The sequence below is a fragment of the Acartia tonsa genome, chromosome 11, assembly GCF_053477335.1.
Source record: "Acartia tonsa isolate MP-2025a chromosome 11, ASM5347733v1, whole genome shotgun sequence".
Taxonomy (NCBI): domain Eukaryota; kingdom Metazoa; phylum Arthropoda; class Copepoda; order Calanoida; family Acartiidae; genus Acartia; species Acartia tonsa.
Genome location: NC_137270.1, coordinates 48,479,328 through 48,505,746, shown reverse-complemented (window position 1 = coordinate 48,505,746; position 26,419 = coordinate 48,479,328). Strand labels below are relative to the sequence as shown.

The 26,419-nt window shown below is 29.7% G+C and overlaps 1 protein-coding gene and 1 long non-coding RNA gene across 2 annotated transcripts; both read right to left on the bottom strand.

Moving 5' to 3' along the window:
* Positions 1-14,152: 14,152 nt before the first annotated feature.
* Positions 14,153-21,579, bottom strand: LOC145331345 (zinc metalloproteinase nas-14-like). Its single transcript, XM_080175963.1, has 9 exons — positions 21,520-21,579; positions 20,771-20,797; positions 20,431-20,467; positions 20,114-20,173; positions 19,324-19,391; positions 15,671-15,754; positions 15,291-15,356; positions 14,753-14,804; positions 14,153-14,327 (listed from the first exon to the last, which is right to left on the bottom strand). The coding sequence occupies exons 1-9, from the start codon at positions 21,572-21,574 to the stop codon at positions 14,153-14,155; spliced, it is 624 nt and encodes a 207-aa protein (XP_080032089.1). The 5' UTR covers positions 21,575-21,579.
* On the bottom strand, positions 16,833-17,933 carry LOC145332144 (uncharacterized). The gene is made up of 2 exons (XR_013884036.1): positions 17,342-17,933; positions 16,833-17,241 (listed from the first exon to the last, which is right to left on the bottom strand). It is a non-coding gene; the product is annotated as an uncharacterized LOC145332144 (long non-coding RNA).
* Positions 21,580-26,419: the final 4,840 nt, after the last annotated feature.

Genomic DNA, 26,419 nt, shown 5'->3' with positions numbered 1-26,419 from the left:
AGTGCAAAAAGTAACCAAGTATGAAAATCTGAAGAAAATAGTTCTTTTTGCTTTTTATATACATATCACCTAAATGTATATAAAATTAGTGATAAAAACTATAAAACATGTTATAAGTTTTTTCATCACTGTCAACAATTAAATTGCACTTTTAGGTTTAAGAATTACCAAAGTAGTGCAGAAAAACTCTTTTTATGGAGTAATTAATCAAAATAAATGCCAAAAAAATAACTACAAAATGGTCTACTGCATTATAAAAAACGCCTAATTGTTTATTTGTATTTATTTTGTTTAATATCAAGAGTTTTTATGTGCTACTTTGGTAATGAGTAAACCTAAAAGTGCATTTTAATCAACGATAGGATTGAAAAAAGTTATAACTTGTTTTATAGTTTTTGATCACTAATTTTATATACATTTATCTGATATGTATATCAAAATCAAAAAGAACTATTTTCTTTAGATTTTCATACTTTGCACAAATATCTTGGTTACTTTTTGCACTATATTTACTCTAAAAAGGATTCTGCATCTGATTTTCACATTTAGGATGATAAATATTATTTTATTGTCTTAAACTGTTTTTAAACTATTTTTAAAAGGTATATCAAAAATATACTCTGACACCTGTAGAATCGAACTGCAGAGCTAAAAATGAGAAAAATAGCCCACATCGATTTTTATTAGGATTTTAAAGTTTATTTTTTACTATGGAATAAGTAAATTTTACCGAATCGTAAACTGTCTTTTGTTTTTGGGTAAAATTCTTGCTTTAAAGCATTTTTCTTCATAGTATGATAAAAAGATAATGATAGTAAAAAAATAGCTCTTTTGATTTTATATTTATAATTATTCATTGAAAGTGAAAGATGTAGGATATATCTTTGAATTAACATAAAAACTATGAGGATTCAGCATTAACCAATGACAAAGCTAGAAATCTTTAAATTTTAAATATAGTGTTTTCACAAAGTGACATATTTCCAATATAATAGAATAACTTTTATTTAATTAAAATGAAAAGAATGAAAACTATAAACATTAAAGATACATACTTTTTAAAAATATTTTAAAAAATAAGTTTGAATAATCTTTTTTTATTTCAAATTTGTATATGTGACAAAAATAAATTTGTTGTATTGCATAAACATTTGTTGTCATCTTACATTGTTTAACCCTTTACAGCCAATTTTTTTCTGTTTTAATGTATAATAGACATGAAAAATTTTTATGTTAATTCATTGATATATTATAAAGAATTAATTTTTAACTAGTTTTGATTGATAAAATCAAAAGACCTAACTTTACTGTATACTAGCATAAAATATTTATGAAGCAAGACACTCTAAAAGCTGAGTATTTTACCCACAAAGGAAAGAAGCATCATGATTCAATAAAATTTATTGAATCCATAGTAAAAAATAAACTTTAAAATCCTAATAAAAATCGACGTGGGCAATTGTTCTCATTTTTGGCCTTGCAGTATGATTCTACAGGTGTCAGAGTATGTTTTTTATATACCTTTCAAAAATAGTTTAAAAACAGTTTAAGTATGTTCTAAACTTATAGATAAACAACTTTCATTAAAAGATTTTTTTTCTAAATTGGTCATTTAAAGCATGAAATTAATTTTGCAAGTTATTATTGCAAATTTTTCCAAATAACTTGCAAATATGATTTCTGCGGATTTTCTAATTTACATAGGCGTTTTCTATGTATATTCCTCTTTCCAAAAATACCTCTCTTGTTAAGATTGGATAAAAAAACCTTTATGGTCGAGACTCCATAACTGTGGGGGGTGGGGGGGTAAAATGTGGTGACTCGTGCCACGACATACCAGCAATTTTATTTTGGATGCTACTCCCTTACACTGCATGATAGACTCGAAATAAAGTATTACCAAACTTTACCAATAAACTGTAAACAAATATAATAAATATACAAGCAAAATAACAAGTTAATGTTGAGATTCAATTCCTTCTCGTTCCTTCTTAAGCATAAAATGAATTTGAAATTTTTTAACATAAACTTTAATATCCTTATCAGGATGTTGATTTTATATGTCGTCTTTATGACAGGTGAAGATGTTATGAATATATTTCTTAAATTATGTATATAAAAAAATATTGTACGGTAATATCAAATTAAATTAAAAATAATTTATTATTTTTTGTTTTTTTTGTACCAGAATCATCCCTGCAATGAAAGAAGAAAAAAATTTGTTTTGTTTTACATAGCAGACTAAATGTATTATGATAACATTCAACGTCTCTTTGTGAGTTCATATTTATAATATTGATTTTTATAAATGAATTAATGAAAAAATATTTGTTTGAAATTTGACTAAATGTCATATTGTATAATTTACTTAATTCTTAACAGTCGGGCCGGGGGTGAGGTGGTGGTGTTCGACGCCCCCTCCCCTATTATCTGAGCCACTATTAGAGCTAGAGGTCTTAAAATTTCTGTGTATGTCCCCTGTTTGATAATAAATTTCCGACTATAAGTGAGTCAAAGTAAATTTTCGCTTTCTTCATCCTTTTATTTAACAACCTTTGTTTTTAGGTCCTTTTTTACTTAAATATTACTAACGGCTGCCTTTATTTTATTTTTTATTAATATTTTATTTTCTAATGAGAGCTACAATTGAATTTTCATCAGAGCATATTTAAATAAATTTGTATATACAAATAACTTTCTTCTTTAATTATAGTTAAGTACTTAAGTGCTGCTACTCTATAATTACAATCTTCTTTAAAAGGACTGTTAATGTTTATGATCATTCATATTAGATTTCAGCAATGTGAAGCTGCTTTGTTTAGGAGTGAGGGGGTGTTTGAGCTAATACTATTCAGAATCAAATCTTTAGTGGTGAAGCTACTCTATAATTCACTTTTTCTGTGTGTTAGTTAGTCCGTAACACTAAGGGGAAAATGTAATTTTCTTAGGTCTTATTGGAGACAGCTGAAATATTCAGTGAAGATTCTTTTGACATTTATTCTTTACAATGCCTTTTTGTCTGTCTGTTGGTCATGCTTCAAAAGACATATTACATATTCTCTCCTCTCATTTGTATTTGTTAAGAAAACTTAACATCTGCTCTCCCTTTGTGCATTTGACCATTACAAGATATTTTGTGCTTTGCTACTAATGGTTGTTGTCATAAATGTTTTATTTTGACAATGATCAAAGTATAACCCAATAAATTTTAGCATGTTAGTTTGTTTTGAAATTTTTGCAAGGGGGTACTTTCATGAATAAAAATATATCACAAATTCAGTTTGTCAAAAATATTAATAAGAAGAATGTTCATAAAAAAATAATACTAAAATTTTTGTTCTGATCCCACAATATAAGTTTCAAGTTAGTGTGAAACTGCATTTTGATACTCCGTGCATCATTTTACCCACAAACCTGTCGCATAACTCTTTTTTTAATTTGAATCCCAAAAAAGCTTGGGTGTCTTTGATTTTTATCCTTATATAACAGTAACATGATGTCTATTTATCTATTTGTCTCAAAGGATCTCGCTAACTGCTAGACAGATATGGTTTTTCTTTACATTAAAGCTTTTTATACATTTGTCCTGGCCATGTTTATAACTATTTTGGGAAAGGGTACCTCCACAATATAAAAATTGCTCCTAACAAAAAATAACCCTCTAAAATTTTTGAAAAACTATGATCTTAAGTGTAGTTGCGACTCTCCACCCCCCCCCCCCTCCATCCCCTTCCTATCCCCAAGTGTCCCTAGAGGATTTAAGGGTACGTAGCCGCTAGTCCTTATATGGAAATAACGGGATGTATGTATATCTGTCTCTAGCAAAGGAACTCGTTATCCGCTGAACAGATGTGGTCCTTGTTTTTTTTTGTAAAACTTAAATTAAAAAATAGAGGGGATTAAATTCTAGTGCCCATAATGATTGCTGGGGGCGTAGCGTTTTTAGCATGGCAAGCATCGTTTTAGAATTAAAAAGAAAATAAATGTTTCAGTTAATAACAACCCAACAAATAATGTCTATAGCAATTTGATCAGCTGATTGGTTTTAATACTAGATGTTTTTTTAAGTAGCGCAGCTACTCTAAATCTAGGAAATAAATCTAATTTTGCTTAGAATTTACTTTTAGGTGTTTTAAACGTTGTAAATTGAAGATTTTATTTTGATAATTAACATTTTACAACAATACCCTCTATAAACTGTGAGGAAGTTTGATAAAATTACGTTTATTTTGCAAGCTTTTTTGAAAATACTTCATTATTTTTATTATTCTGACAAAATAGAATTTCTGTTTAAGTAAATAACATGGTCACAAAAAGGTTTAAGCAGTTATTGAAATATTTTATTACCATTCTTGCTAATTATATAGTCGTTAACTATGTTTAATTTGCATTTTTTTAAAAGACAAGAAAAATATTCTACTTAAATGCTACTTTTATGAAGTTATCTTAAACCTTTTCCAAAAGTTTGTTTTATAAAAATATTTTATTTTCCATTGATTTTATTGATTATATAGGTTAAAAATATCAAAAGTATTTTTTAAAGGCTATAGATTAATTTTGATTAATTCCGATTTTTAATTTTTTTAATTTTTTTCAAATCTGAAAGAATATGCCTGTCTTTTTAAAGAATAGATTATATAAAAAAACTAAATTAAACATATTCAGGCTATCAAAAAGTTAAAAATAATTTTTTTTTACTATTAAATCGCTAATTTTTAAAATCATTAGATTTTAAGCTTATTTTGCATGGAAACACACTTTTTCAGTCATTTCTTCTCAACAATGGATCTTAAATGATTATTACTGAAAACTTTTATGAAAATGTTATTAACCAAAACTCCAAATAAAGGAAATAATTGCCGTTTGCGAAAATGTGTGCAAAAAGTTGCCAATATCTCGTTAGAAGGGACTTAATGGATTTTAATTTTTACTGCTTACGACTTAGTGGACTATAAACTATTAGAAAAGTATCACTTCAAGGTGGAATTTTAAGGGTCAACTTTTTTTCTTTTAAAATTCGCAGTGCTTAGTTTGGCAATTTGGAATCATTAGAGATCATGTTATTTTTTTCAAAAATTTTTCCCCTTGTAACCAACCCTGCGAAGGGAACTTAGTCATTTTTTGAAATTTTCGTTTATCAAGGTATATCTTACATTCAGTGCCTCTCCTAAGCTTTTAAAGATATTTAAACAAAATTTTTTTAGGTAGGTAAGTAAAAATATTTAAATAAAAAATGGCAGTGGTACCGCCGCCGCCGCCAATATTTATTTTTTGCATTTCTTAAATTCAGTGCTTCTTCTGTGCTTTTAAAGATATTGAAACAAAATCTTTTAGGGTAGGTCAGTAAAAAATATTTAAATAAAAAATGGCGGCGTTTTCCGCCGCCGCAGGATTGCTTGTAAGGGGAAAAATTGTTGAAAAAAATAACATGTTCTCAAATGATTCCAAATTGCCTAATTCGGCGAGAAACGCAATAAAAAATTGTTATTTGGCGGCGGCGGAAAACTGGATATATCTGGATAAACGAGAATTTAAAAAATATTTTTTACTGACCTACCTCAAAAGATTTTTTTCAATATCTTTACAATCACAGGAGAAGCACTGAATTTAAGATATACCTGGATAAACGAGAATTTGAAAAAAATTATCAGGGGAAAAAAATAACATGGTCTTAAATGATTCCAAATTGCCTAATTCGGCGAGAGAAGCAATAAAAAAAATTTGGCGGCAGAAAACGGGGATGGACGGCAGGAGCGGCGGTACCGCCACCATTTTTTATTCAAATATGTTTTACTGACCTACCTAAAATGATTCCTAATTGCCTAATTCGGCGAGAAATGCAATTTAAAAAAAAAAATTGGCGGCGGCGGAAAATGGCGGTGAACGGCAGGAGCGGCGGTCCTGCCGCCTTGTTTTTGAAAGATACCAAAACTTGGATTTATTAGTGACCCAGCCCAAAAGATTTTACCCAATTATCTCTAAAACTAAGGGAGTAGTATCCAAAATAAAATTGCTGGTATGTCGTAGCACGAGTCACCACATTTTACCCCCCCCCCTTTTCTCATTAGATTTTCATTGATCGCTTAAGATTTTTTCAATATTCATACATTTTCAACTTTAAAAAAATTAGAAAGTGCAAAAGTAAGAAAATTTTGTAGTAGAAGAAAAGTTTTATTTAGGTATTTTAATATTAGGCGCTTCTCGCAAATTCTTCTCCATGTAGTTTAAGTTTTCACCTAGCAATATTAAATATTAAGAAAAATCCCATTTCTCGCTTACTCGTGTAAGTTTTAATTAGGTACATATTCTAGTTTGGATTCGAATGATGTGTGAGTGTCAGTGGTTCTTTCTATTGATAACACTATTTTTTAGCCAGTGTCTTCGGCGTCTCGAGACAAAAAAAAATTGGTTTTAATTTTATAATTGTACATTTTATATCCTCGGAAAGCTGTACATAATATGTTGCAAGAAATAATAAATATTCTATTATTTAGAACGTTCCTGGGTTGCCCATCAAAGTAGTGGGCGAAACAAGCAAGACTCTACTGAATTTAAGCACTTAGTATACAGGTATGGCTTCGAAACCGATTTATATCTACTGGATTAGAACCGGTTCACAGCCAAATCATTAAATCATCGTATTACAGACAATTGTCTATGAATATTATAATAAAAATAATAATATCAATATTTCAGTTTAGTGTAGGCTCTCAGAGCATACAGTCGCATGCACAATGTGAAAGCTGCAGTAAACTCACTTGTGACTTAAGTGAGTAACTTCACACAAAAAAATTATAAATATCAACTTTAGTTATAAAAATATTTTTTCCAAGACATATCTTCTAAAAAACTACAACTCAAAATGGATCTAAGTGATAATATCTACAAACCCAATTCAATGTCAACCACATTTCCTAGACAATATCAACACTTCATCTTCAAAATTTCATAATCCTCATAAATTAAAATCGCTACTATGTCATCTCCGCCTTCATTTATAAAAATAAAATTCTTCAAATTTAAAATATTTTACCTAAATCGGCCACTTATTCCCAAGAAAATAAACAATATTTCATAGTCAACTTAGCCTTCAAAAAATAATCTTCCATCAAATCTTCCAATATAACTTAATCTGCCAGACATTAGTTGTAAAATTATACTTACATCACTCACTTCTGAAATATTCATAACAAAATTGGCCTAGCATCAGAATTCTGCTAGCTAAGGGTGGGGTTAGCATTTTTCTAGGTTTTATGTAGGTCTCCAAAAAATTAGTCCTTAGATTTACGCTTAATGAGATGGGGCATGAATCTATATTGACTACATATAATAATTTAAACTTCATAGGTGTTTTTTTACTAAGTAGATTTAACAGCAAATGTCACCAATATCAACTGCAAACCTAAAATAATGTATCCTAATCGGCCACCATGTTCAATTCTTAATCTGCTAGACATTAGTTATAAATTATACTTACATTATTCATTTCTGTAACAACGTGACAACAATGGCCTAGTATCAGAATTTTGCTAGCTAAGTTGTGGGGTTAGCATTTTCAATTATAAAGGACTACCAAAAAAAGTCTTTAGATTATGCTTATTGAATGATGGGCAAGGGCATTTATCTTTTTATGACTACATATACTAACCTATACTTTCAGGAATGTCATTATGATTTAACAAAAATGTCAGCAATGTAAACTTCTCCAAACCAAACTACCAAATCCTAAACGGCCAACAAATCCATTCTAATAAATCACAGCTTCAAACAATTCAGACACCTAAATATAGAGTAGCTTCCTTCTAAATATCACAATAAAAAATTTTTATTTATGATACAATCAGCATAATTTTCTTCTAAACACACAAATCAGCATATTTTTTACATTTTAGAACTCTTAAATTGACATTCATTATTTCTACAATTGTATTACTTACAAAATTTCATTATAACTACAATAATAACTACATATATAACTACAAGGTAACTACATATATAACTACAAGGTAACTACATTTATAACTACATTTCTATATATACAAACAAATTCCAATAGAAACACATAATAAACACCAGTTAAGTCACATTTAATTTAATGCAGTGTAAATAACTGCAATCATATCTCCAAGGGGTTTTTTTACTCCCTTATCAGATAACACAAACAGCGGCTTGGGTAAATCCTCTAACTTGACTAATGGTCATAAATGAGGTGTCAAGTCGCAATTATTTACTTATGACTGACTTTATGTTCTATTTTGCATTATGATTAAATGTAATTGTTTTTTCTTCTATAAACTTACATAAACGTTGTCATATGTATAATAATTGAATTTGAAATATACATACAATACAAGTTTTTTTTTATCTAAAGAAATTAGGCCTTTTCGTGGCTAACAAAACTGGTTTTAATATTATAGTTTTTTATTTAAATATCAGCGGACAGCTGTCTATAATACGATCACAATGTTTTGAGAATTCCAATATAAAACAGAAACTCATAATTCAGTTAATTTTGCTTCAATTTAGGAATTTTTTTTTTAATAAGAGATGGCAGTCTGTCAAATTTTTGGACCGGATTCTAAGTCTTACAAGAATTCATCCATAAAATGGAGCATCCTTGCGGATTCCGGATTCTAGCAATATTTAAAAGGCTTATTAAAAAAAGGGGGAGGGGGGGTTTCAATGCAACCATCTTGTAATCAATGTATAAATGGCACTCATAATTCGAATTTTGATCTATAATTTTGCATGAGTAATCCTTGGTAGGTCTATTATCCCTAAATCGAACAAAAAGTTAAAAAAGAATAGTTATTTCTCGTATCGTATTATATCCAGTTTTCTACGAATATAGAAATGTACAATCATAAGATTAAAACTAGTTTTTTTTAGCCCCGTGGTGCCGTTTATAATACGATACGAGAAATAACTATTCTCGTATTCATTCAAAACCGATTCTAATCCGGTGGATTAGAACCGGTTCTCATCCATACGAAAAAACTATGTTTAGCATCGTATGACATCCAGTTTTCTAGGAATATAAAAATGTATGATCATAAGATTAAAACCAGTATTTTTTTAGCCCTGAGGTGCCGAAGTCATTTTACATTTTTATATCCGCGTAAAGCCATTTATTATACGATGCTAGAAATAACTATTATAAATATTTTTAAGGTTTCAAGAATGATAATATGGCAGCAATCTGGCTGGAGGTTTAGACCTCAGATAAGTATTTTATTATCTCAATAGGGGGAGGGGGGTGAGGTGTAGGGCAAATGTTAGTAAACCTTAAACATGTAGGAACATATGTAATCCTGCGGCCATTTTTCTCTCTCTCCATATCTCGTTAAATTAAACTGTTTTAATTAATATTATTTTTTGTCCAATTTTTTTTGCCTAAAGATTCTTTGTGTTTTTTTCTTTTTAGGTTACACAGGAACAATTGGCATTTTCATTCAAGAACAGTAAGCAGGTAAACAATATCAATAAAAGTGCTTTTCGTCAAAGTACCAAGTGAGCACCCGTAAAACCCCTACCTCCCACCTTATTTTAAAAATTTAAATAAGCATGGATGTAGTTTTCTTTATTTATTATTGACCCCTGCAGGGAACCCTTACCCTACAGGGATATCCTGCATGTATTTTAACGTGAAACACTTGGAATTTTGAGGGGAACAACCTGAAAAAAAAATGGCTTCGCTTATATTATACTTTGTTGCTCCAGGAATCAGTATACCAAAAATCAGACCGATTAGATAATTAGATCACATAAAAATTTGTTGCTATAAAAGTAAAGAAATCAACATGTTTAAAATGGACGTACGGTCATTATGGTAATGATTATAAAGTTGCTAGGCTTTCTAAATATTTCCTAACTACTAAAGGAATCACCACGCAAAATTTAAAATCGATAGGACAATTCTAACATGTCTAAATAAACGAAAAAAGCTATCCGTTACGGACGGACGTACGGACGGACCGACCCTAATTCGCTTCGCTTTTAAAAATCAGACCGATTGGATAATTAGATCATATAAAAATTTGTTGCTATAAAAGGAAAGAAATCAACATATTTAAATGGACGTACGGACATTCCGGTAATGATTACAAAAAATGGTACCTAAATACTATAGGAATCATCAAGCAAAGTTTAAAATTGATAGGTCAATTCTAACATGCCTAAAAAGCTATCCGTAAGGACAGACGGACGTACAGACAGACCAACCATAAATTATAAACTAGAAGGTAGGAATTATTACTAAAATAACAAGGATGACAACATCCATAAGCAGCGAAGCACAAAAATTGTGGATGGGAATACGTAGAAGTAGATTTAAAGTGTATTTATTAAAATCAAGAATAGATTTATTGGAGAAAAAAACAGGAAAAAGTTTTAATAAACACCAAAGATATGGGGAAATACGTCAAACATGTAAAAATAGCCAAAAACCTGCAAACGGGCAGTCTGACTATCATTGTTGTTTTCTTCAAACGACAGGTAATTTAATTTGATATCTTTAACTGAAAAAATTTCGAAAATCGGACCATAAACACCAAAGGTATGTGGAAAAATGTGAAAAATATAAAAATAGCCAAAAACCTGCAAAAAGGCAGTCTGACCGTCTTTTTGTTTTCTTCAAATGACGGGAAATTTAATTATGATATCTTTAACTGAAAAAATTTTGAAAATCTGACCATAAACATCAAAGTTATGGGGAAAATTTGGAAAATATAAAAAATAGCCTAAAACCTGCTAAAAAGCAGTCCGACCTCCATTGATGTTTTATAATTGTGCTCCTAGATGATGGGAATGTTGTCAAAAAATTTCAGCTTTCTATCTTTTGTAGGAGCCGAGAAAATCACATTTCCCCAATTCATTAATTATGGACGGACGGACAGACGGACAGACGGACGGACAGATGGACGGACGGACAGACGGACTGACATTGTGAATTAAAGAGTAGCTTTGCTACTAATAAACTATTCTGCATCGTATTGATTTTTATGCTAGAACATAGGAAATGATACTATATAATAATAAACATTTCTGTACCGTATTCTCCATTGTCCTAGAGCGTATAAAATAGTACTAAATTTATAAACATTTCTGTACCCTATTCTCCAGTGCCTTAGAGCGTATAAAATAGTACTACATTTATAAACATTTCATTAGCGTATTTTCCGATACCCTACAACGTATAAAATATTACTATTTTAATAAACTTTTCTACAGCGTATTCTTTATTACCCTAGAGCGTATCAATCGATAATAAAAAATGTTATTATTCTGTATCGTAACAATTATTGTGTTATATAGTATTACATAGTGTTATATATTAATTATATAGCTGCAGCGTACTTACGGGTCCAATACTCTCCAGAGTATCATTTGATACTAAATAAAAAATTATTTTTAACAGTGTATCTAGATAGTGATACTTATAAAAAAACACAAAGATCTGAAGAAGAGATTGGAGGCCCATGGAGAAGAGATCAACAATCAAACTGTTGCAAGACTAATCAACCTTAGGATATCTTACCCAAGGAACAAGTTTCTTTTGGCTTCTTTTCATGAGAGCTGGATTAAAAAGGAACTTGGGCCTTCAAATCTGGTATTGTTCCTTATTTAAAGGAACCCTGCAAGAAATACCGCGCTTTAACTGCTTAAAGTCTGCCACCGAGTAGACCCAATACCCAAAATTTGAAGCCTCCAGCTTCAATAACAAAAAAGTTACAGATATTTCAAAATGATTCTTTTAGTACAATGGAAATTTTGAAAGAAAAGTACCTTTACCTAAACAAAAGTACCTTTACCTAAACATAAAGCTCTAGAAACTTTTCCTAATGTTTGCTTTGTTAAAATATGGAACAACCTAGACACTGCTATAAGGTGTGCTGAAACTAAAAATTCCACTAAAAATCTCATCAAAAAGAAAGCTTTAGATAAATATAAGAGTTTTAATTGTAATAAGCAAAAATGTTTTGTCTGTAAAAATAATTAAAATTTGCCTTAATTTACTATCAAAATTTGAATTTCTCTAACCCCATTGTATCATAGTGTAAATAGCATCATTAATACCTTACTATTTATTTATACTATTTAAACCTATTTATATGTTATATGTATATATCCAATTTAATTATCTGATTAAAATTTCTATGTAGCTAGAAACATTAAAAAATCATTTGAATATGTTTGTCTTAAATCGGTACTTCCAGCTTTTGCAACGGCCAACCCAGGTTATGAAAGTACCAAACTATGCATAAAATTTTGTAAATATGTGTAAGAAATATTATTATCATTTTGTATGCTTATGTTGAAATACATCTATCTATCTATCTATCTATCTATTTTCAATGTACTAAAAGAAAATTTCAATATTAAATTACGCTGTCTGGAAGCAAAATTAAAAGCTTATCTTTGTCAAAATTTTAGACTGCCAGTAACTGATAACATTATTGCAATAAAACGCCCCTTTTTATAGTAAAAATGTCTTTTAAAAATTCGGTTTGAATTGCATTTAAAAGCGTAAAATAATAGCCGAAAAAAATGAAACTAATGTAAGTAATACAGATGCACAGCTGTGATTGGTTGTTCAGCAGACTTAGCGTACACTCAGGCTTCTAATTGGCTGGAAATCCTAGAGGCTGGCATTCTCACGTTACAGTACTCTCAATACAATGCAATATAAACTGATTTTTTTTAATGATTTTGACTATAAAGAAGAGTGTTTCTATTGGATAAACATTATCAGTTACTGGTATCCTAAATTTATGCCAAAAATAAGCTTATAATTTGCTTTCTAGGCGACGTATTTTAATAATGAAAATTCTATTATTAGCAATCAAAAACTTTCAAAATTTTCATAGTACTAAAAATGTGATTTGAAATGTCTATAACTTTTTTGTTTTTGAAGCTGGAGGCTTCAAATTTTGGATATTGGGTCTACTCTTGGCAGTCTTTCAGCAGTTGAAGTGGTATATTTCTTGCATGGTTCCTTTAACCCTTAACTGTCGGGGGGGGGGGGCGTTGAACGCCCCCCCATCCGGTTTTTTCTATCTCATTTTCTGTGTGTGAAAGATAAAGAGCCCAAACTGCTTGACTTTTTAAGTATGGGTATGACACATAACTGAGAGTTGGAATTTTTTGAATATCTCCATCCTTGCGGGCACAGGATGCCAGCAAACGTGGCAGGGTCATCCAGGTAAAGAATATTTAAATAATAGTTATAATTTGGTTTACTTTACATTAAGCTTTTGCTACCTGATATTGGGTTTAAACATCCTTAATATCAGAATTACAGTAAAATATAAGTCCAACAACAGTTCATCAGTACAAAACTTTTTGAGAAACAGCATAAGCCACCCCTTTTTTCTATAATCTCCAATATTCCTATTGATCTCCTCTCTTTCTCCTTCTACACCATACATGAAAAAATGGCATACCTTGCCTATGTCTAAGTATGGAAAGGATGTTGAAGATTAAAGTCACCCCAAGTATTTGAAGGACAGGCCTCTTTCCTTTAAGGGTTCTCAGTATTGTTCATATAAATTCAACTATTTTTCTACAATAGACCTAAAAATCTGCCTCAAATTGTAAAATAAGCTCCTATTTTGTGAGTTTACATGCCTCATAGATGCAATACAGACTTGAGTTGTGCCACTTTTCTATATATGATGCATTGAAAGTCCTCAACATCCTTTCCATACTGAGGCAAGGTAAGCCATTTTTTTTGTATATGGTGTAGAAGGAGAAAGAGAGGAGATCAATAGGAATATTGGAGATTCAAGAAAAAAGGGGTGACTTATGCCGTTTCTCAAAAAGTTTTGTACTGATTAACTGTTATTAGACTTATATTTTACTGTAATTCTGTTATTAAGGATGTTTAAACCCAATATCAGGTAGCAAAAGCTTAATGTAAAGCAAACCAAATTATAACTATTATTTCTTTAATTGATACCATTAACTTTATAATTTTTACATCAAGCATATATTCTTGGTATTATTTTTAGTGGCTTTTTTGGTATTAATATTTTTTTATTAAGGGGCTTCTTAATAGGTCAAATATCTCAAAAACTACAAATCCTCTATTTAATCTGGCTTCAAATATCGAATCTACACAAAAAATAAACTAAAAAAAAAACTATAATATTAACTATTCTATGCTTTTAAGAGAAATATGTTCCAAAATTAAGATGTACGTGGTTCTTTTATAAAAAAAATAAAAGATTATAATTTCCTGATTCATTTCTCCAAATTCTTCTCTAATCGTATGTGTGTTCCCAGAAACTGATTCTTCCTTGACCTCTACAAACTTATCTCGATCAGGCCTAAAAGAAAAATTTAAATATTCTTTATGAAAAAAATAATTTTTAATTCTAAAAAAAATATTTTTATTTTCTACACAGAAAATGTATTTTTCTATAAAACAGATGAAACAGAAAAAAATAAAATGCAGTTTTATTGTAATGCAGGAATAGGCATACGTAAAATTATTATTTCTTACTATTTTTTTCACTTTTAGCTCTTTTTTCTCTCAATTAAAATAAAACACTTTTTGTAGGCCCAAGCCTTCATTTGTTTTGGTCAAACAAAATGGATTTAAATATATTTTTGCTTTTACTATCAAAAGAAAGAAAGAAAAGTGATTTGGGAATAGAAACTGGTAAATGGTTTCAAAATATAATCATTGTGAATTATTAAAAAGTAATAAAATCATATGGCAAGACAATCAAACAATGATAATCAAACTTACCTGTTTTGCTCATGAACAAATCCAAGTGAATGCATTAGTTCGTGAAGAATTACTGAAAAATAGTTTAACATAAGAAGTGAAGTTCATATTTTCTTTAAATAACACAATTCACAAAAAAATTAAATATGATATGTAAAATAAAAATCAATTGACTTAAATGGTATAATTTAGCAAGAAATTGTATGAGTATATGGAGAGTTATTCCTAAAATTCAATGTTCCAAGTAAAACAAATCATTTCCAAATATCCATTCACAAAAATCAATATCTATAAAATTGGCAAGGAAATATCTAAAAAATGTTATTTTGTCATTGATTTATAAGGTTTGATTGTGATTTAATCTCTAAAATCAGAAGAATCTTAGGGAGGTGAAACAAACAATTTATTGTAGAGAGTCAGAACTTTAATTTAGAAGTCGTAACAAAATTGTACAAATCTTTTTTGCATAATTGTGTAAATAAGGATACAGTAAAAGTATAATTTGATTATAGAAATGCCTTGCTTATAATAAGATTCCTTGTTTTCTACAATTACTTACCACCTTTATCTGAAAAGCATCGGGGGAGACCAAGATTTAGAGTAAGATCATTCTTAGATATTGAACCTATATAAAACACATAGAGAAAGTTTTTTTTTATAAATATCATCTTTATTTAAAAGTAACATGATGACTTTCTTCTTGTCTGGCAAAGGATCTTGGCGACCACTTAATCAATATTTCTTCCAGGGAATACCTTTAGTTGGTCAGAAAGAAAGGGAAAGTGGTTTTATTTTGCTTATTTGTTACTATGTGTAAAGCTTATTTCTGCTTTTTGAAAAGGAAGAAAATACCTTTAACACATTTTTAAAGTTGATGTTTGAGGCTGCTCACGCCCCCATCCCCCCCCCCCTTAAAAATAAAAGCTGCAAACTGTTTACCTATTGTACAACGACAATCCAGTGTTTGTTGTTTAATAACCAACACAGGAAATAATGTATTACTCTCAATAAATTCTATGCAACCTAAAGTATAAATTGACATGTATTAATTACACAGTGTCCCTTAAAATATCTGTGTTTTCCAGTTTTGGAAATCAAATATAAGGAACATGGAAAAGATATTTCTCGTATTCATTCAAATCCGGTGGATAGGAACCGGTTCTCATCCATATGAAAAAACTATGTCTAGCATCGTATTATATCCAGCTTTCTACGAATATAAAAATGTGCAATCATAAGATTAAAACCAGTTTTTTTAGCCCGTGCCTTCGGCACATCGGGGCTAAAAAACTAGTTTTAATCTTATAAATGTACATTCTATATCCGCGGAAAGCCGTTTATTATATGATGCGAGAAATAACTATTACTGGTCCATATTCTATATCTGTCAATCTTGGGCCAACACCACATCATAACTAAAGACGTTAAAAAAGGTTCTTACTGCTGCTATGTCAGGTGCACAGCATAAATAGTAATTGTAGGGGAAATGTCTTAACCTATAAACAGGCCAACTCATTACCCTGCACAGGTAGAACTTCTCAGACAAACATCATGCACAGTAGTCTGGCCCAAAATCAGGCTACTTTTTTATTTATGCCTAATTCAATGTGCGGTTCTTCGAACTTTGTAACTACTGCCTATACAGGCATTCTAAGCTAAAAATTTTGTTTCTACGATGAAAACTGATTTCGTCAGACTGATTTCCATTTTCACTATCATAATAAACATAAGGTTTCGTGATTTTAATTTTAAAAATACTAATTTAATCACATAAAATAAGTTTAGAGTTAAAAATCCACCAGTAAGCCTTATTTTACTTTTCTCGTGTCTGTATTATGCATAGGACAAATACAATGCCTCTCTGAAATGCATGAATACTGAATAGTTCTTGTTTTTAGATATTAAATACCTTAGCTTATTGGAGCATTAAATCAATGAGGGTTGGGTGTCAAATAAAGCTGAAAACTACCTAAAGATTTATATAAGGATTCAATGAAAAGCACAACTGAATTTATATTGATTCAGGGATCATTTAAATCAGACAAACACATACTGCTTTATATTTACAATGGCAAAGCAACTAGTGAAAAAAAACTAAAACTTAAGAAACAAAAGTTTTTATTTTTTAAATGAGCATAAGAAACTATTGAAAAATTAAATTAAGTAATGTTAAAGACATAAACAAATAATAAATCACTGGTAACAAACAAAAATAGGTAAATTTTCAATTTTTATGTGTGAATTCCGACTAAGGATAAAATATGTTATGTTCTGTATATAAACTGTTGGTTAAAGCCATTGAAATCAATAATAATACCTAATTTTAATGAGATTATTCTATGCCAATGAAAGTTCTTAAAAATATTGTCCACGCTTTTTGCATTGCTTGAATAAAAAACATAAAAAATTCTATCCTTAGTCATTAAATTCGACAAAAGTTTTCTATGTTTTTTGGCAGATATTATATAACACTGCCGATTTTCTTCATTTTTTGTACAATCAATGAAATCCTAATAAAGGGAATATAAGATATTTAGTAACCGAAAAAAAATATTTCCTTTAGCTTTAATTGATCTTAAATTAAAAAAAAAATGTTACTTATATTCCTGCCTGAATTAGTTTAATATTTCTTTCTGCATAGTCATTTACAGTTTTTAAATTGATAACAAACTTTTGAAACTCCAAATAAGTTGGAAATTTTTTCCAGTCACTTTAAAAGTCCATTTTTTTACATGCCTATATTTATAAATTTTACAACAAATTGACTTTTAATTTTGTCTAGACTTAAACATTTATATTCTGGTTATTCAGTCCAGACACAACAAATTTTAATGTTCATTTGTTCTACCGTTTTAGAGCTTCGCTTTTAATGATATTGTCATACTTGTTTTCAAACATAAATAGCCCAGCTATTTTCCATATTGTTAGAATTTCTGCCACCAAACACATTTCACTTTTGTTACAACTGTCACCTGATCCACATGTCAGCGAAGTTGATTTAGTTTTAGATGTACAACCAACTAGATCAGCTGGTTTTAAATATCTTTTACATTTTGTGCTATTTTTTTGCATTCAATTATAAAGAGATATCTATTCAAAACATCCTTTACAAGGGGTAATTGGTTTTTTGGCAAAGATTCACTAGGACAAAGGCCGAGCCCTTGTTTTGCCCACTGGTTTCTTGTCTTGTTCATTATTATCTTTAAAAATAACATTAACGCATAAATTATAATATACAAATTTTAAAATGCAGGCGGAGAAATAGCAAGCAAGGAAATTTTGGATATAAAAAGACAGTGTTAGAAAGTGTTTTCCAGTATGGCTCAGAAACCGATTAATTTCCGCTGGATTAGAAACGATTCTAAGCCATACTGAAAAATCACGTATAAAAGCTCAGTGTCGATAAATAATTTTTCAAATATGGAGTCAAAACCGATTAATGTCCGCTGGATAAGTACCAGTTTTCATCCCTTCTGAAAAATCATTTATAGCAGCGTATTACAGACAATTTTCCAAGAATAATAAAGTAAAAAAACATACAATTAATACCAGTTTTGTTAGACTATCAGGACTAACAAAACTAGTTGTAATCTTATAATTTTTCAATTTAATATCGGCGAAAAACTGTTTATAAAATGATGCAATAAATTACTATCACAGAAAGTATAAGTTGGAATTTAACTTCATTTGAAAATGAGTTTGTTTAAAATGTGTATAAGTACGGACTTTGTAGTAACGATTATAGAGTTGCTACTGTTTCTAATTTGTACTGTTATATTATAGGAAATTTAAAATTAAACAGAAAATTATAAAAGGTATAAATTAATGATAAAGATATCCGTTATGCACGGACGGACATACAGACCGTAATTATAGAAAAGTTTTACTTTTTAAAAGAATATTATCTTATAGGTTATTTAATACATATGACTGTTTCATTATTATCACATATTTCTAAGTTTTATATTAAAATGTTAGGATTAAAGAAAGAAATTTTAATGAAAACAAAATATTGTTGTATTTATTTCCTTTAATTTGTCTGTTTGTTTACAATTGTACGACTCGTACGCATGCGAAAAAGCATTAAATTATAAAAAAAGTCGTCGTTGTTCATGGAAATTAGAAAAACAAAATCTTAATAGTAAAATGCATTTTCTGTAATAGAACCATATTTTTTTTTAAATTTCTTTTAATGAAAGTTATTTTATACATGATGTATTATGATTAAATCACGCCCGCACATCGTAATATGAATTAGGCCTTATTCTGGGCCAATCTAATGCACAGGTTAGTTGTCTGATGGATGTTACTTAACCTAATATTCTTGGGTGTTAAGAGTATTGCATTGCATTACAGGCGGATAATAACTTAAAAATCGAAGGAGAATCCCACCCTTACAAGCTAAGGTAAGGTAAGTGGGGGGGGGGGGGCATTCATCACCCCTCTCCCCTGACTGTTAAGGGTTAAGATATAGTTATATTTAATGAAAATATGGACCTAAAATTATTTACTTCCATAGTTGTTTCCAAAAACTGGAATACTCTGTTTCTTAGGGACACCCTTTATATCAAATATTAAACTATATTATTTACCTGTTGGTAGCTGTTTCATTATAATATCCATTTGTTTTGTGATGTTATTTCTCTCATTGCTTGTAAAACTAAGGTATTAATTATAATCACTTTTTTTGTAAAGGTAAAGGGGTAGTTTCACGAAATGCATTTGAACTTAGTTTAGTGAACCGCATATTTTTTCCTGGTTAATTGGTTTAACTACATTTATATTGCATATATTTGAAAGAATTTCAATTTTCTACCATGTAGTTTTGAAGTTTTTTAAATACATGCCATATAAATATAGTTTAAGCCATTAACTAGCAAAAAACATGTGGTTCACTAAATCAAGCTCAAATGCATTTCGTGAAACTACCCCTTCGTCACAACATTACACTTGTACTAAAAACATTCAATTCAAAGGTACAATTGAAAATTACTGAGCCTAAGAGGTTATCTAACATGCAAACTTAATCTCATTAATAGATTTAACATTAAAAGCATATACAGGGTGATTTAAAAAATACTGCGTTAATTTTTCTTGTAGAACATTTTTCACATAAAGCATTTTTTGAGAGGCTACTTTTTAAGAGATAATAAAAACACCTTTTACAAATTTGATGTATCTCTTTACAAAGAAAAAGGACATATAATTGTTCTGGTTGTGTCAGAAAATTAGAAATACACTTCTATTTGAATCACCGTATACTCCAATAATGTTATATATGTATCATAATAGAAACAGTATGGGGGATCCTGAGCATAATAGAACATGCTCTGCATGTTAAAAACAATAGTATGTATAATAATAATTATGTTATTCAATTACCTTCCGGAATTTTCAAATCTGTAATATACTTTTCCATTAGGCCATAATCTGCTGGTATCACTACGAACATAACAAGCAGTTGTAACCCTTGTAGATGCCTCAAGGGTTACTATAATGAAGGAAATGGAATTATTTTCTCTATAAGTCAAATTTTATTTTTTTTTATTTTGGATTTTTTCTGCGTTTGAGATGAAAATCTTTGCTTTAAAGTTCCAGATTAATATATAGTGGCCAGCAAGATCTTTTTCTACAAACAGTCACCCTGTTATTTAATACTGTGTTTTTCATGAGATGGAATCATGATTTAGAATTAAAACCTGACAGAGCTGTATCCTGTATCATAATCATCAAAATCTTAATAAAAATATTTCTTTATTTAGATTGTAAATGGGACTTGCAGTTAATTTAACTTTTTAAGTATAGCTTATAGTATATAAAAAATCTTATAATCTTTTATTAGGTTACAAAGTATTTTTTTTTGTTATTGCAAAATTTATTTATAAATATTGTTGATTTTGTAGTTATGGATTAAAACTGCAATGTCTAACTTGGAATGAGTTAATTTGCATACTTAACCATCCTTTACATGCTTCAAGACAAATAAGGATGTGGAATTTTTAATAGAAATGTTACAATGTAAATACAATGAAAGTTTACCTTGTATACTGCCCAGGACAGTAGATCCTGAAATAAAATTAAAATAAATATAAACAAGTGTTACTAAATTAAATTTTGTGCATGAAACAGACAATAAATGTGAAAGTTTAGATGTATACTCTAGAGATCTTCCATCCTCTCTTTAGCTAGCAGACAAATTGAATGTTATTAAACTTTCTTTCTCAATTAAGCTGTTTAGAAGATATTTTATGTAGTTCATTGTTTGATGTTATTCAGATGTTTTAAGATGTTTCAAGATTACAAGGTTTAATTATTGATTGACAATCTGCATAAATTATTATCATGCATTATTACATTTAGAGTGCCTAAGTACTTGCTAAGTAGTAAAGCTGTTGCTTTATCCCAAAACATACAAATTTAGGGGTAACAGAGTTGTTGTAAATAAACACTTTTGATAAATTATATCAATAACTATGGTAGTCAAGTGTTTGTGTCTGTCTGTATTGTATTGCAAAAATATTAAAATAAACATTTAAAAGATGATTAATTTTGGTGAAATATTTTATTAAATAAAGATTTTAAAGATGTGAAAACATACATACATAAGCAAAATTAACCCATTGAAAAATTTTTCATTTTACTGTTTGTAAAACAGAAACCCCTCAACTTTTTTTTGCAATTTATGTAAAAAATAAGGTAGTTGAGTTTTAGTGGTTGAAAAGCACTTCAAGGGGAAGCACCAGTGAATCCCTTTTTATTTTCTTTGCATTGAAGTCTTTACAACTTACCTTGGAACAAAAGTATGATAAAACTTATCCACAGAAGATCTGTGGATAAATTCATTTTAGATATCTGAAATTTAAAACAAATTATTAGTATAAATTTTCAGGGTTTGTTTTATGGGTAATTAACTAACTGGTGTTCTGAAGTTTTTTTATTATAATTTTTTGTTTGTAAAAGGTAGAAGTCCATGTAAATTATTTTTTTAAATTCTAACTTTCTAGCAAATGTTTTTTATAATATCCCCATCTAGCTAGCTACAGAACAGCATCAATATGAATCAACCTCACCCAAAGTGTTAGAGAGATTTCAAGATATAAGGTTAAAGAGTTGGTTGCCCAAAGTGCATTGGAATTTGAATTTAGTGATCTACATATTTTTTTCTGTTCAATAGTTAAGTACAATTTAGAAAGCTACATTTGAGATTTACTATATTTGTCTATTTTAATTCTAATTTTAAATGCAAAGCTTTTCTATAATTAGGGATAGTATGTCTGTCCGTACATTCAACCATAACATTTAGATCTTATTGTTAATATAGGCATGTTAGAATTGTACTATCAATTTCAAACTTTGCAAGTGATATATGAAAGCGTAGCAACTCTATAATCGTTACTAGAAAATCCATACATCCATTTAAAACTGATTTTAAACTTTTGACAACATATTTTGAATGATATAATTATTAAACAAGGATGACAACATCCATAAGTAGCAAAGCCCAAAAATTCATGGATGGGAATATGGTTGTTTTCTTAAAACGACAGGAAATTCAATTTTTATATCCTTAACTTAAAAAATTTGGAAAATCGGACTATATACGTAAGAGAAATGGAAAAATAAGGAAAAAATTAAAAATAGCCAAAACCTGCAAAAAGGCAGTTTGACTGTCATGATTGTTTTCTTTAACCCTTACAGATCGGGGGGGGGGGGGGGGGGTCATATTGACCCCTCCCCTCTAGTTTTTTCAATGTCATTTTTTTGTAGGCAAAATAGAGAGTTGTGACTTAATGACTTTTTAAGTTTAGTAATTATACGTCGACAAGAGTTGATCTTATAAGGATATCTGTCTGTGTCGGTCGTGGCGTCCAGTCAAAGTCAGTTAGGTGGCACCAAATTTAGAAAAAATTCTAAATAAATCTTAATTTCTACATTATGACTTTTGTGTAGAAGGTAGATACCTAAAATTATTTTGGTGAATACTTAGATATCAATAACCTTTTGAGAAAAGTGGTGTTATGACCGTTTGACCGCTACCCGACCGACTTTATGACCGATTTTTGTCCGGCTTTTTCTAAGGACATATATCATGAATATCGTGGCTTCTATTACAACTAGAGACCTATAATTTTTTTGGTAAATCCTTGAGCAACAATAAACAGATAAAAATATTAATTGGCGCCGCCAACCACCATTTTACCGCCGTAACCGCCGAAAATGGCGGTTTCCGTTATTTGCCGTTTTTCGGCGATGATCAGAAAAAGTAACTTTTTTGTTATGAAAAAAAAATGTTCGTCCTAAAATTTGGTCATCCTAGCTGCAAAATTCGCCGCTCTACAGCTGTTTTAATATTTAGCGGCTCGCCGCTAAAAAGCGGCTAAGGAGTGGTCTGACCGTTATGACTAGAAATAGTAATTTTCTCTAAAAATACACATGAACCACCGGAAAAAATTTGTATGTCTCTAACTGTAACAGGAGCCAAGATAGAGGGGGGGGGGTCAATATGACCCCTCCCCCAATCTATTAAGGTGGGAATTGGGACCCGATCTGTAAGGGTTAAATGATAGGAAATTAAATATTGATATCTATAACTGAAAAATTTTTGGAAATGGGACCATAAACACCAAAGATATGGAGAAAAATGTGAAAAATACAAAAATAGCCTAAAACCTGTTTAAAGGTAGTCTGACTCTCATAGTTGTTTTCTTTAAATGACAGAAAATTTAATTTTGATGTCTATAACTGAAAAAATTTGGAAATCAGACAATAAACACCAAAGATATAAGGAAAAATGTGAAAAATACAAAAATAGCCTAAAACCTGTTTGAAGGTAGTCTGACCGTCATAGTTGTTTTCTTTAAATGACAGGAAATTAAATTCTGATTTCTATACCTGAAAAATTTTAGGAAATCGGACCATAAACACCAAAGATATGCAGAAAAATGTGAAAAATACAAAAAATAGCCTAAAACCTTCTAAAAAGCGCTCCGACCGCCATTGATGTTTAATAGTTAATTGTGCTCCTTATTAATAGGAATGTTGTCAAAAAATTTCAGCATTTTACCTTTTATAGGAGCTGAGTAAATCCCATTTTCCCCATAGCGTTACGACTTACTGAAGGACAGACGAAGTGAATTATAGAGTAGCTTTGCTACTTAAAAGACGCGTTATAATTTTCCTATCAATATCAAACTTTGCATGATGATTCCTATGACAGGTTGGTACAATATATGTCAATTTAAAACATGCTGTTTTTTTTAAATTTTGACAGTAATTTTATTGTATGATATAATTGTCCAATTTATCTGATTTTGAAATAATGATTCTTAGGACAAAAAGGTAAAGTATTATAAGCTAGTCAACTCTATAATCAAATCCTAAAAATTGAAGTATGACCTTTTACTATATCCTATATCTACGCCATTTAGCAACAAATTTATGTACAATTTTGTCTAGACCTAGTTCTGACATTCTACAAGAGTTATCGTTCATTTGTCCTTACTTCTGATTTTAGAGCTTCACTTTTATGGATGTTGTCATCCTTGTTTTGAAACAAACACACTGTATTTGAATTTAACTAAAATGATATAAACAAGTTTTTTTGTATAAAACATATGAAAAGCAAACTTAAAGTGTAGCATAAGTATTCAGATAATTTATAAAGAAATACATTATTATAAGCGAAGCTTTTATAAAATTAGTGTTGGTCTGTCCATCTTTTTGTTAATTTAGAAATGTTAAATTTTTCATATCAAATTTAAACTTTGCATGATGATTCCTACACAAATTAGGTACAATCTATTTAGAGAAAGTCCAAATGTTAAAAACATATTTATTTTTTTTTGACATCAGCTCTTTTGTATGATTATTTACAGTCATACAAGATTTATGGAATAAGAATTATGATTATAAATTCTTGTTTTATAATTTATAAAAAGTGCCCTCCCAAAACCCTCTAAAAAATAAAATTCTTTAAAACAGTTGTTATTAAATATAATATTAAGTTATTTTATAAACAAGTTTTTTTGTATCATATGATTTTTAAACACAACTTCACTGTTTGAAATACAATTTAACAGTGAGAACAAGTCTGATAAAAACTGAACGACTTTGATCAAGTGTAGATACTTATTTACACACACACTCACACACATACACAAAAACAACATGCAGTAAAAATATAAAAAAAACAAGTATTTGAGGCAGGGGCGTCTAAGCTTTTTTATTGGGGGGGGGGGGGGGTAATTTGGTTTTGGGTGTAAAATTTTTTTACCCCTCCCAAAATTTTTACCCTGAGGGTAAAATTTGCTCGGGGGGGGTACCCCCCTGAAATCTGTTGTCAGGAATAATTTTTTACCCCCTCCCCCAAAATTTACCCCCGGGGTAAAATTTTTTGGGGGGTAATTTAATAATGTAAAAAGTACCTATCTAATTATGAAATAATTAGTAGTATCTAGTATCTACAAAAGCCTAAAACCATCCCTATCTTATCCCTATCTATCCCTGTCTTATTTGTGGGGACGCACCCCCTCCCCCTCTCGGAAAATTCTCAAAATTCTGTGAATACATCTGAACTTTTTTAATTGAATCCAAACTTTTTATTCATGCAGTTGTTTTAATGGAACAAAAGTATTCAACTCAATAACCCCTGTCAGAAATTATTGAACAATATATAATTTTCTTCAGGGAGATATAGGAGTTTTCATGTTGTTCATGATCTATCAATATAAAAAATATGGTAAAACCGGATTAAGGATGACAACATCCATAAAAACGAAGCACTGAAACAGTAGGACAAACGGACATTAACACTTGTAGAGTGTCAGAACTGAATAATCAGAATATAAATGTATAAGAGTCAAAGTAAAATTGTAAGTAAATTTGTTGAAAAACTGCTTGATACAGTACCCATAATCAAATGTAAGTATGTCCTTAAACAGTAATCTGTATCTAAGCAGTTTTCTGTATTAACAGTTTTGCAAAAAAATAAAGTTAAAATTTTGTTCGAACTTTTATCTTTATATTCTCTTTATTCAGTTCTGACACTCTATAAGTGTTAACGTTTGTTTGTGATACTATCACAGAGCTTTGCTTTGAAGTATGTTTTAATCCTTGTTAATTGTTATTGTCTCCCCATATAAATATTTATATATTGTCTCCTCATGTGAACATGTGATAACAAATATAAACTTGATTTTGTCTTATAGTGTGGCCTTATTTTTAACAAGGATGACAACATCCATAAAAGCAAAGCTCTGAAACTGTAGGACAAACGGACATTAACACTTGTAGAGTGTCATAACTGAATAATCTTAATATAAATGTATAAGAGTCAAAGCAAAATTGTAAGTAAATTGTAAAAACTGCCTGATACAGGATAATGTTTATGGACACACTTACATTTTTAGGACTTGATTATAGAGTTGCTTCACTTATTACATTATACTTTGTTGTCCCAGGAATCAATATACCAAAAATCAGATCAGTCGGATGATAAGATCACATAAACATTTGTTGTTGAAAAAGTAAAAAAATCAACATGTTAAAAATAATTATAGAGTTGCTACGCTTTCTAAATCGTACCTAACTACTAAAGGAATCACCATGCAAAATTTGAAAATTTGAAGATAGTAAAATTCTAACATGCCTAAATTAACAAAAAAAGCTATCCGTTACGGACAGACGTAC

Bases quoted from the DNA above. Each gene is read 5' to 3' on its own strand.
- LOC145331345 (XM_080175963.1), bottom strand. From the start codon at position 21,574: ATGAATTTATCCACAGATCTTCTGTGGATAAGTTTTATCATACTTTTG. The intron at 20,174-20,430 runs GTTTTAATTCTA...TTATGTTCGTAG, and splicing joins ACAGGATACAGCTCTGTCAG to TGATACCAGCAGATTATGGC. The intron at 14,328-14,752 runs GTAAGTTTGATT...TTTTTCTTTTAG, and splicing joins TTTGTTCATGAGCAAAACAG to GCCTGATCGAGATAAGTTTG.